This window comes from Microdochium trichocladiopsis, assembly GCF_020744255.1.
Source record: "Microdochium trichocladiopsis strain MPI-CAGE-CH-0230 chromosome Unknown B0I36scaffold_7, whole genome shotgun sequence".
NCBI lineage: Eukaryota > Fungi > Ascomycota > Sordariomycetes > Xylariales > Microdochiaceae > Microdochium > Microdochium trichocladiopsis.
The window spans coordinates 2,468,629-2,480,050 of NW_025763550.1; the positions used below are offsets into that span (position 1 = coordinate 2,468,629).

Sequence of the window (11,422 nt, forward strand, 5' to 3'; positions counted from 1 at the left end):
TCCTTGCACTACGTGGATTGTACTTGAGTGCAGTGCTGTCTGGAACAGACGAAGCAAAGCCACGAATTTGCGATAGGTTCGGGTGCTTTCTATCACTTCCTTCTGCCCAAAATCGGAAGTCCTGGTACATCGTCTGTGCGGTCAATCCACTCACGCTCGCGTAGATAAGAAGTATTGGGACTTTTTTCCCGCCAATCCTGGAGATCCTATAGAAAGACTTGTTAATGGCTCTAAGTAGTATCTGGATGGTTCCAGTCCCCCAAATCATGGTGCCTCGTGTCACCACCCCCCTTAAGCCGTGCTGGGCATTAGTGCTCCAAAGTCATAAGCTTAATTGCACAGCCCAAACGGGCGGGAACAATCGCCTTGATCCTGGCGGAATCATGACGCTGAGCTCGGCTCTCATTGTCCCATTTGGGCAAGAGGGGCACTTGAAGCCGACTAACCCAGACACTGCTGTTGAGACGGCAATGGCTTGATTTGTGGCATGTTTGAGAAATGCATCGCCAGGGCGGCGGCCGCCAGGGGCAAAGGGAGCCAGCCCCGCACGCACGCAAAAGCTGCAGCTGCGCTCCCGTCCCGTCGCAGCACGCACCATGACGTCCTCGGTAATGTAGCCGTGTCCAGCTCTTATTGCCTCGCCCAGTCTCCCTCTTCCGGCAGAGAGTTTGCGAATCTGCGATATAGCTTACCACCGCAACGCCAACATGGACGAAGCTAAGACTCGGGTGGCCATTGTCGGCACTGGCATGGCAGGCCTTGTGACCGCCCATCTGCTTGCCCAAGACCCGCGCCAGCGGTATCACATCACCATATTTGAGAAGGTATGTCGGCCTGCCTGCTTTCCACAGCGAGTCCGTTTTTCTGTCGCGTGCCTGGCCACGAGCTGACCACCGGTAAAAAGGGGGGTTCTCTATCTCTCGACTCGGCGTCCGTGACGTTGCGCGACGAGGACACCGGTGCCATTGAGCGCGTGGATCTGCCGATGAGAGCGATTGCCGGCGGCTACTACAACAATACGCGCCGCATGTATGACTACCTTGGCATTCGGTACCATGCGCAACGGTTCCTGTTTGCATTCTCTGAGCAGCGGCATCACAAAGCTGGCCGAGATGAGATCGAGCCGCTATCACCTCCATACTTCATTCACGCGTCGAACCTGCACCAGCTACCGCCGCGGCCGCCGGGAATGGCGGTCGCCGAGCACGTGCTGCGGATCTTGTTCGTCCTCGCTTGCTACGCATGGCTCACGCTCTGTTGCTTCCTGGTCGAGCCGCGCCATGACGAGTCCTTCGGGGATTACGCCGGGCGCATCTGGTTGCCGCGTAGCTTCGTCGAGAACTATGCCCTGCCTCTCATGGCCAGCGTGTCAACATGCCCACATGAAGAGCTTCTGCGTTTCCCAGCTAGCGACATTGTCAACTATAAGAAGAAGTCACACGGCTCCGAGCATTACGTCGTGGTGGATGGTGTGCGAGAAGTGCAGGCGAAGCTGGCAAAGGGCTTGCATGCGTGCACCAACGCCCGAGTCGTGGCGGTTACGCCAACAGGACGCCAGGTAGAAGTGGCGTGGCAATCGAGTGCCGGCGGCGACGACAGCCTATCCACGGAGAGGTTTGACCGGGTCGTCCTAGCTGTGTCGCCCGATGTGGTCGGCGGAATATTCGCGCCGTTGCGCGCCGCCATGTCCAAGATCCCCACGATCGCCGTGGTCAACACGATTCTGCAGCCGACAGGCGACAGAGCGAGACTGGCAAAGGTGGACGCGGAAACCGAGACGACGATGGAAACAAGACAGCGTGGACGTCCGCAGGCCCAGCTGATTACCCTCAACTCGATGCGCGGAGCAGAGGCTCAGACCGAAGCACTTCATCTGGTGGATTGCGGCGCCGTGGTGGCCACTTGCCCGTTCGACACGGCCGACACGGCCCAGATTCTGCACCGATGGGATTTCCCGCGTGTGCTGCGGACGACGGAAAGCAAACAAGTGGTGAACCAGCTGGTCGCGGGCAAGAGGCGGGCACCAGTGGTGGACGGGAAGCCTCAGTGGACGAACGGCACCGATGGTGTCTGGCTCGTGGGCGGTTGGTGTTGGGACGGCATGGTGTTGCTGGAGGGTTGCGTCACATCAGCGATGCGGGTGGCCGACGACTTTGGTGTTTCTGTCCCGTGGAGGGAGGAAGCGAAGGTGAAGGCGTAGGCGGTTTGATGCCAATGGCGAGTGAGGTCCTGATTGTTGATGTTGAGGCTGTGATGGCGGGTGGACTTGCCCAGGCATGTAGAGCGTGATACCCAAGAGAATATGTGCACAAGCAAACATCGCTGCTGTTGTTGGGACATGATCACTGTGCTGACCGAGCAGGTGTGAATGAAAGAGGAAGAAAGAGGACCAACTCGGATACTAGCAGGGGAAGCATCCCCGGTTGTTCCGGAGCTATTGCCATGGCTCTCTATCACAAGTTGGCTGGGTGCTCTGGCGTTTCGCATCATTGCCCACTGTAGGGCTGGGCTGTGGCCTCCCAGGAAGCACGGAGGGTTCCCACGGCTGGCGTCCTGGGCGGGCCCCTCCCCCCTCTCTGCGCCTTACGAGCTCCCCGCTCTGAGAACCGCCCCACCATCAGTCAGCGTCCAAACGAGCCCCCCGTACGCAGCACGCGTACATGCAAGGTGGGTTGCTAAATGTTTGCTACCATTCTTCAGCGCGCCTCTGCAGGCGGGCCGTGCCGTCCACTCCTCTGCTCCGTTCGAGGCGCCCATATGATTTCAATGTACAAGGGGAGCCACTCCATGCTGTCGTCGCTGCCTCCCTCATCAAACCCATCGCTATCTCCAGAAATTTGGGCCCGGCCTTACTGAGGCGGCCCGCCTGGACGAGCCTCACTGGTAATGCTACTGAACCTAGCAGGCGGCGGACTCGCTTTGGCCGTTGTGTGGTTGTTCTTCCCATGGTTAGGAAAAACCTCACTTTATCTCAGCATGATATCCTCCTATTCCTCTGTCTCTAGTCGTTCTTGAGGCAGTTTCTCTATGACCTCTCGACGCTTTTTAGTGTAGATAGGAGATACTCAGCTTTTCATAGAAGCAGCGTATTTGCGCCAGTCTTTCTACCTTAAGGTATCACGCATAGTCTAGCTAGTACGCTGAAGTTAAGGGCTCCTACCTCCCCAGACAGACCAAGGGATTCCCAGCTCCCAAAAAAGTGCCGTATCCAAATCTTCGCACCATGTTGGTCCGCGAAACGTTTGATAGCGCGTAAAGCGGAGCGTTTGGGGTCTCATGATACGCCTACGAGATAATAAGACATTAGGTGCCACTTAGCGTGGGGAAAAAACAAGGGGGCGGGATTGCGCATAGTTAGGGCGCTAAGCCATTTTCTTTTCTCGGGGCACCTCGTCAGCCCTTGAAGCACCTCATTTGGGCAACCAAGGTTTGTGCCCTCAAGATGGCGTGGCCCGAGTATGCCAGAGACGCGCCGGCGACATGGATGGGTCTCGGCGCTGTGCTGGCGCTGGTAGTTCAAGCCCTCTCGGCGGGTGCCTGGCGAATCTTCATCAAGCGGCGCGGCCCGGTCCAGAACGGCGACGCCATGTACGGCCTCGACCACGGCAAGCTCAATCTCGTCCTGCCGCCGCCGTCGATGTGGATGAACATGGGCTTGTGGCATGATGTAGAGCCAGACGATTTCGCCGGCGCCTGTCGGGCTTTGCTCTGTGCCTTGCTCGAGCAAGCGGGCCTGCTGGAGCCCAATGACCACGGCAGCAACGACAAAAAGCCTCAGGATCGCAGGATACGACGAGACTTGAGGACTTTCTCGGTCCTAGATGTCGGGTTTGGCTGTGGGGACCAGACGCTGGCCCTTTCGAACCTTGCCGCAGATGCAGACCTGCGATATCTGGGGGTCACGCTCAACCAGGCACAGTTCACATGCGCACGGCAGCGTGTGACATCACGCCTGCACGAGCATCACGACGTGTCACTGTTCCTCGGCGATGCCGCGAATCCCAAGTCATGGCCGCCCGCCTGTCTGGAGAAAGCAGCAGCCATCTCTGCCGGGTCCTCGGCGAAACACGTCGGGGGCGGCAAGTCCAGACAGAGCGCGACGATCCTCCTTGCCCTCGACACCTTGTACCACTTCTCCCCGTCGCGCCTGCCGCTCCTCGCATACGCAGCCAGGGACCTCCGGGCCGACCTGGCCGCCTTCGACATCCTGCTCTCAGACACCGCCAGTACCTGGCAGACGCTCAAGCTGCGCGTCGTCGGCAGGCTGAGCGGGTGTCCCTGGACCGCGTTCAAGTCCGAGCGCGAGTACCGGCAGATGCTCGTCGCCGCGGGCTACGCGGCGGACAGCATCGTGGTGACAGATGTCACGGAGCACGTCTTTGGTCCGCTGGCCAGGTACATGGATACCCAGCAGGTCCGGCTTGAGGGCGTCGGGCTGAAGATGGGCTCGTTGCGGGTCGCGGGCTGCCTCTTCGGGTGGTGGGCTCGCAGCAGAGTGGTCAGGGGAGTCGTTGTCACGGCCAAAGCATGAAACTGCGTATGGTAGTAGTTTTCTAGTTGATTGGGGAGTGCCACTGTATCGTTCCGTCAGCAGTTTATATATTAGATATATATAGTAGATATATGTATGTCAGCCGCAATGCTGCCATGACACTCACCCGTGAAACACATGAGGCGGAGGAAATTCACTACAAGGAAAGCCTTGGCAACGATTGAGACGAGCTCAGTCGCAAAGCGGTAGCGTGCTCCAAAGAGTCATGACCGCCCGAGAAGCAGAAAAGAAAAAGCCTTCAGGATGAAACAGAAGGTTCAAGTAAGCGGAGAAGAATGTGCAAGCATTTCCAACATAGTGACCAAGAATAAGATCAAATTCGACTTCGAAAAGCCAGCACGATGACTTCATCAGCGTCTGGACATTCTTTCGCCCTACTCCCAGACCTAAAAGTCCACCAAGTACTCTCAACCCTTTTTCCAAAAGAAGAAAAGGTCCAGCAGCCTACATAAGAGTTCCCGCTTGAGGAGAGCGACACGCGCCTTGCACCATTCTTAAACGATGGATATTTCTTCATCCTGAAGTGTAATCATGCGTGCCTTGAAACATTGCGCTTGCCTATCCCTCTTGGGTAGTCAAGGTAGCCCGGAAGTTACGTGTCCTGCTACTTTACTCCTCCTCGCCCATTCATACGGATGTCAAAATCAGTCACATATATGTTGTTCAGTGCTCTGTCGTTTCACAGCGGCATTCATACTTTGAACACGCAGAGAATATTGCACCTGCTTGTGGATGTGATATATACTGTATCCGATGCTCGCCAAATGTTTATATACAAGAAGAAGATCAAAGATCGTGGCAGCCACTCTTACGTGTAGAGATAGCCTGGCCCCGACACTGCTGATATGTACGAGTTCTTCAACACTCCCTTCCATCATCATCACCATCGTAATCATCATGCACCACCACCACCATTTGCCATCTGCGCCGTCTCCCCAAAGAGAAGTGGACCTCTGCGCATCGCCACGACACAGACTCCGCGGACATCAAGCAAGACACACACACCACCAAACGAGCCAAAAAGCAGCTGGTGAAAACCGCTTAGCAGACGCCAGACTTGACGGTGAAGCTCTCGGTGCGGCTGGAGCTGCTGTACCGAGCACCATCGCCGAGGCCGCGCTTGGCAAAGGCGGTCCAGATGATGCAGGCGTTGACCCCGCCCGTGAGGGCCTTGTCGGCGTCGAGGATGGCGTCGCGGGCCTGGACAAAGTTGGGGTTGCAGGGCTGGAGGGCCATGGCGTCGACGACGAGCTTCATGGCGAGGAACTTGCCGTCGGTGGGGACGCCCTTGGAGTCGAAGGTAGGGAAGGTGGCGACCGACTTGCCGTACTTGGCGATGAGGCCCCAGGTCATCTCGTAGAGCATGTTGGCCCAGATGGTGCCGATGGCGTGGACCGAGCTGAGCCCGTTGGCCGTCTTGTACGTCTGCGGGTTGGTCGTGAGCGAGGTCGAGTACGGGTACGCGCGGATGCCCGCGCCGCCGTTGACCCAGGCGCCCATCGTGTACGACGTCGCCGCCGTGTCGCTGGCCTTGAGGCGGATCGCCGTCGCCATGTAGTCGCCCCAGCCCTCGCCCATGCCGCCCGACTCGGTCGAGCTGAGGCAGCCAGAGTTGGCGGGCCCGCCGGTCAGGCGGTTCGACAGGCCGTGCGTGTACTCGTGGATGACGACGCCGGCCTCGAACGTGCAGTCGCGGTAGGGCGTCGTCTTGGTCCAGATGTACATGCGCATGCGCGGCTTCGAGCCGTCCGCCGGCGTGGCAAAGTCTGCGTTGTTGGTGAAGGCGCCGTCCTGCGCGTTGAGGGTCACGTCGTCGTTGCCCTTGCCGCCCTGGCCGTTGTTGTTCAGCTCAAAGTTGCCTGCCGCCTCAGTGAAGCCGAGAGTGTAGAGCACATCGTGGTAGGTCTGTCAGGGGGGTTTAGGTTCAACGTCAGCAGCTGAATTCATTCGTTCGTCTGGGGGACAACAGGTGTGGGGAGATCGTTTGGGTGGGACATACGTTGGCAGTGTAGAACAGCTGCGCGATGGAGGCGTCCTGGTACGCCTTGTAGTCGGTCTGGGTGAGAGAGTAAGGGTACGAGAAGTTGAGCGAGGACGAAGTGGGGCGGTAGTTGTTCAAGTACGCGCTGTCGCCGTCGCGGTTCTCCTGGGCAATGGCGTTGTTGCCGCGCGTGGTGGTGTACGATGTCGTGCCGGTGCTGAACCAGCCAAACTCGGATGTCTGCTGGTTCGCCGGGTCCGTCAGGGTCACGCGGGACCCCTCGGTAGGGTCGTTGACACCCCAGGGATAGACCTGGAACCCAGCCTCGGCGACGTAGTTGACGACGCTGTGGACCTCGCTGTTGTTCTCGGCGTCGACATAGGTCAGCAGCCAGTCGTCGAGCACGTCCGTCTCGACACGCCAAGTCAGGGCAAGGCTGTTGTCGCTCTTGACAAGGTAAACAAGGCGGGCCTTGGGGTCCGACTGGGCACCGTTGGTGCCAGTCAGGACAAAGTCGTCGGCACCCTCGGTGGGCTCCGCGCTGGCAGCAGCAGCATTCTCAATGGGGAGCTGGAAGGTGGTGACGGCCTGGTCGAGAGCCGCCACGGGGTTCAGGTCCTCGCGCCTGGTGAGGGAGCTGGGGAGCTCGCCAGTGTAGAAGCTGTTGCCATAGGACAGGACAGAGCCATCGGCGGCAATCTACATGACAAAGTGTTAGTGGTCGATCCTATGCTAACTAACTCCAACAAAGCAATTCCGAACATACGTTGACGTTGAAGTCGGCATTGTCAATGTCAATGCCATTGACAGTCTGCTTGAAGTTGACGTGAGCCACGCCGTTGGTGCCGACGTAGTGGTCCTCGACGACACGGAACTGCGCGTTGGGGGCAGCCTCCTTGACAACGGCCGAGGCGGTCTCGACGTAGGTCTCACGGCGGAGGAGCTTCAAGGACCCCTTGGACGCAGTGCCCTCGGAGTTGACGTACTCGGCGCGGGCAGGGGGCGCAAAGGCAGTCAGGTCGATGCCGCGGCGGGCCACACTGCTGCCACTCGGGTCGATCTGGGGCTGGTGGTAGGGGTGGGCGGTGACGGCAGTGGCGCCGAGCAGGCCAAGGAGGACGAGCGAGCGACCGGCCATTTTGATCAGAGCACGCGGGAGAAGGGGGAAAGCTGGAGGAAGGGCTGTGGCGATCTCCTGCCGCGTGGCTGTGACTGGTGAGAGGAGGCCAAGAGCGTCGGTCTCGAGTCGAGGGGAACGGGGATATATACACAACCCCCACAAGACTCATCCGCACTCGACTTGTTGTCCCCGACTCGCGGGGAAGGAGGTCTAGGCTTTCAAGCTGCTTCTTTGAGAACGAGGGCCGTGGCGTCGATCACACGGGCCAGGCTCGTGTCCATCGAGGAACCCGGCCACGGTAGGTGGCCCCATATGGGATCATTGCTTTCACCACCTGCCCGGCTGCTCGCGTCAAGGCGCGCATGCGACGCCGTGGAGCAGTTGAGCTTGGACTTGGTTATGGCGAGGAAACCAACCGGGGACAGAGCGGGTCACGAATGGTACAGAGAGCGGGCTGTGCCAGACGCATCGAGCAGGCCATTCCAAGGCCCGTAAGCGCTGGCCCTCGTCGTATGTCGACTCGCCTTCCGGGACGAGCAGATAGTCGATGCCGGGGTTGGAGCACGCACATGCGGCGTTCTATAAGCGGCGGACCGAGATATCAGGGGATCCCCACCCTTGCAGGAGCCTGCCTCTAGGTCGCCGATCAGTAGCTAGTTCGAAAGAGAGAAGGTAGTATTCATAACTAGGCATCTACGGTCCCATGTTGACCATGTGATTGGGCAGGTCCGGCTGGTCCTGAGGCCAAGCTGGTTGTGGCAAGTCGAATATCGACAGGGACCGTGAGGGCTTGGTACGTCGGCCCAGAAAGCTTACCGACCCCGGCGATGCTGGCGTTGTGGTCATCATGCCCCTTGTCACGCAATACCTCGAAGCTCGCCCTGGCCTATGTCCTCGAAGGACCCACGGCTCAGAAATGCCGGCTCGGCACACCGATAGCGGACAGCTTGGCGAGGCTGGGGAAAGGCCCTTATCTGCATATGCTGGTCCCAGGAATTCCCTCCCCAGGTGCGGATCAAGCTTTGTGCTTGACAAGCTTGGACCGCTCGCTATCGGGCGTGGCGAACCAGCGGGGTGGATGGCTATTACACGGCGGCCCTTGACGAAACGGGGATAACGTTGGGTGGCGGCAGTAAGCTTAACAGCTACGAAACAAGCTTAAAAGGGTGCCGAAAGATTGCTTTGGTGGAGCATGTCGACCGAGAGTTTGTGCTATCTGGCCCTATGTGCTTTGGGGTTTAGTTGCCTCAGCAATACTTTCGTGTCCCTGAGTCGCGGGGCTTGCGCCGATTGCAACACGAGCCGCGCAAATCAGGGACCGCCTGTCGCGACGGCGTGCGTTCAGGGCAGGTTGCGTGACTGCAACTGCGTGCGTCCGCAAATGCGGCCGGGTTCGCGGAGCATTTTTGTGGGTGGTACTTTTGACATCCAACACCTTCCTGATCGGGAAGCAGAGCACTGGTCGATAAGCCGACTTAGTAACGAGCCGCCCATCCATGCCGTGGGGACACACGGGACGTGCTACAGAGAGACCCTGACGAGCCGTGGGGCTTCATCGGCAGTTTGGCCAGCTGCCACTCTGGGGTAGGACCGGTAGTTGTCCTGCTCGCCTGGGGGAGCCAGTGTTTATTAAGGACTCTGCGAGGTTCCCCCAGGTGAGTCCACTTGTGGAGTTCCTCGCGTGTGCGCAAAAATCAGCCATATCTTGCTGGGCTGGCTGGCTGAAGGCATGTCTCTTTGTAGTACTATGCCTATGAGCCTGGTCATTGAGGCGTGCTCCTCACGTGGTCGTTTCTTTCGAGACACTAGACAACTTCCGCATTCGGCCATGACAGCCGGTGCTCTTCAACCTTACGAGGGAGGACCCAGAAAAGAGAAGGGGGCAAAGAGACAGACAGAGAGATGAAATGCGTGTATAGGCGCCCAGATGCAAGTCAGCCTGCATCTCCTTCGGGAAGGTTGCCTGCAGCGCTTCGAGATGCTGCGTGCCGTGCGGGCATCAGGCACCGCGCATGACTGCTCCCCGAAAGATCTCGTGTTCTCCCCCAAAAAGCAGATCTACATACAGCCACAATGATTATCCTCGTGCAGCAGCATCGGGGACCAGCCGAGATAAGGACATTTGCCACGGCTTCACAAGACCCTATTCCCGCTTATGGACACGAGGGAAGCTCAGCCAGAGCAACCCGACAACACAGATCAGACCCAGCACAATGGGCTGCAACACCTGCACGCCTCTGCTCTGGGCAATGGCACCAATGGCGAAAGGGAAGATGGTTCCCCCCGTGCCGCCAATCGCCATGGCGAACCCCAGCGCGCTGACATGCAAGTGCTTGGGCAGCAGCTTGGCCGCCATCATGACGCCTCCCGGGAAAATGGGCCCCAGGAACAGGCCCAGGAGCGCGACGGCCACGGCGCTGACCACGAACTGGGGCACGAGCCAGAAGACGAGCTGCAGCGCGAGCGCAAAGGCGAGGTAGACCGTCACGCACAGCCGCTCGCCAAACCTCTCCGTCACAAACCCCAGCGCGGCGCGGCCCACGGCCATGCCCAGCCAGAAGCCCGTGCCCGAGATGCCCGCGTCGTACGGCGAGGCCTCCCTAACGCGCAGCATAAAAGTGACGACCCAGCCGCCCAGGCTCACCTCGATGGCCATGTAGGTGAAGAGATACGCCGTGCAGATCCAGGTGACCTTGGAGCGGACGGCCTCGCGGGTGCGGCTGCCGGAGCCTTCCGAGGTGCGCGGGTGCTCGAGGCGGTAGACCTCGCCCGTCTTGCTCCAGAAGGCGGCCGAGAGGCCGGCCCACTCGAGCACGCTGATGCCAATCATGATGTAGTAGAAGGTGTACCAGGGCAGGGAGGCCTTGACGATGAGGCTAGTGGCGACAAAGGGGCTGAAGAGGGCGCCGACCGAGTAGCACGAGTGGAGGAGGCCCTGGATGCTGTTGGGGTTCTCAAACTGGCTCAGGTAGGAGCTGAAGCAGGCGTCGGTGAGGCCGTTGCCAAAGCCCGCGATGATGTTGATGACGATGATGACGGGGTACGGCGGGTGCAGGGCCATGACGACGTAGGTGATGATGTGGCAGACGGGGGCGGCCACGGCGATGCCGCGCTGGCCAAACCTTGAGTGGATGGTGGCATTGACGAGCGCGGCGGCCGAGTAGCCGGCAAAGGGTGTGAGGAAGATGAGCGAGACAGTCGTGTAGTTGAGGTGGTACCATTCCTCGAGGTACGGGATGAGCGCGCCCACCGCGGCGTCGTTCATGCCGGCAATCATGAAGGAGACAAAGGCAAAGGCGAGGCGGGCAATGTTGCCCCGCGGCGAGTTCCACTTGAGCGGCGCGTCGTGAGCCGTGGCCGGCGGCGGGAGGCCCGCGCGGACGCCGTCCGTGTCGTCGCCGTGCTCTGACGATGTCGACTTGCGCGCCGGTGCCGGGCCTGTGGTTGTTGTCGTTGCGACGTGGCGGCGCGAGACATCGTGGGAGCCGTGCTTGGGGGAAGTCTGCAGCTCAATCGCCTCTCCGCCGGGTGACAGGACCGACGAAGATGCAACCGCCGCGAGCGACTGGGCGACCGTGAGCGTCTCTGTCGCCATCCTTGAGGGGGCCTTTGTGTGTGATGGGGGATGAGCTTCGAGATCAACCGCTGGGCGGAGGTTTGAGGCCCAGGAAGCTGGGGAAAAGCCCTGGGGAAGGGAGCCATGTGGGGATTGCTGACGGTTCCGTCGGCAAAGTGATCCGCCATTCCGGCCTCAGCACACGCATTATAT

General features: G+C 59.6%; 3 protein-coding genes across 3 annotated transcripts; 1 reads left to right on the plus strand and 2 right to left on the minus strand.

Annotated features, from left to right (window-relative positions):
- Nucleotides 1–707: 707 nt before the first annotated feature.
- Nucleotides 708–4,531, plus strand: B0I36DRAFT_246974 (uncharacterized protein; the record flags this gene model as incomplete). The annotated part of the gene is made up of 3 exons (XM_046150271.1): nucleotides 708–854; nucleotides 905–2,106; nucleotides 3,466–4,531. 3 exons carry the CDS (start codon nucleotides 708–710, stop codon nucleotides 4,529–4,531), a joined length of 2,415 nt encoding a protein of 804 aa, XP_046010743.1.
- Nucleotides 4,532–5,593: 1,062 nt separating this feature from the next.
- B0I36DRAFT_246845 (extracellular metallo proteinase MEP) lies at nucleotides 5,594–7,671 on the minus strand (the record flags this gene model as incomplete). The annotated part of the gene is made up of 3 exons (XM_046150259.1): nucleotides 5,594–6,457; nucleotides 6,552–7,232; nucleotides 7,300–7,671. The coding sequence occupies 3 exons, from the start codon at nucleotides 7,669–7,671 to the stop codon at nucleotides 5,594–5,596; spliced, it is 1,917 nt and encodes a 638-aa protein (XP_046010744.1).
- A 2,125-nt stretch (nucleotides 7,672–9,796) lies between these two features.
- Nucleotides 9,797–11,130, minus strand: B0I36DRAFT_375576 (major facilitator superfamily domain-containing protein; the record flags this gene model as incomplete). The annotated part of the gene is given in 2 exon segments (XM_046160380.1): nucleotides 9,797–11,058; nucleotides 11,073–11,130. 2 exon segments carry the CDS (start codon nucleotides 11,128–11,130, stop codon nucleotides 9,797–9,799), a joined length of 1,320 nt encoding a protein of 439 aa, XP_046010745.1.
- Between the last annotated feature and the right edge of the window lie 292 nt (nucleotides 11,131–11,422).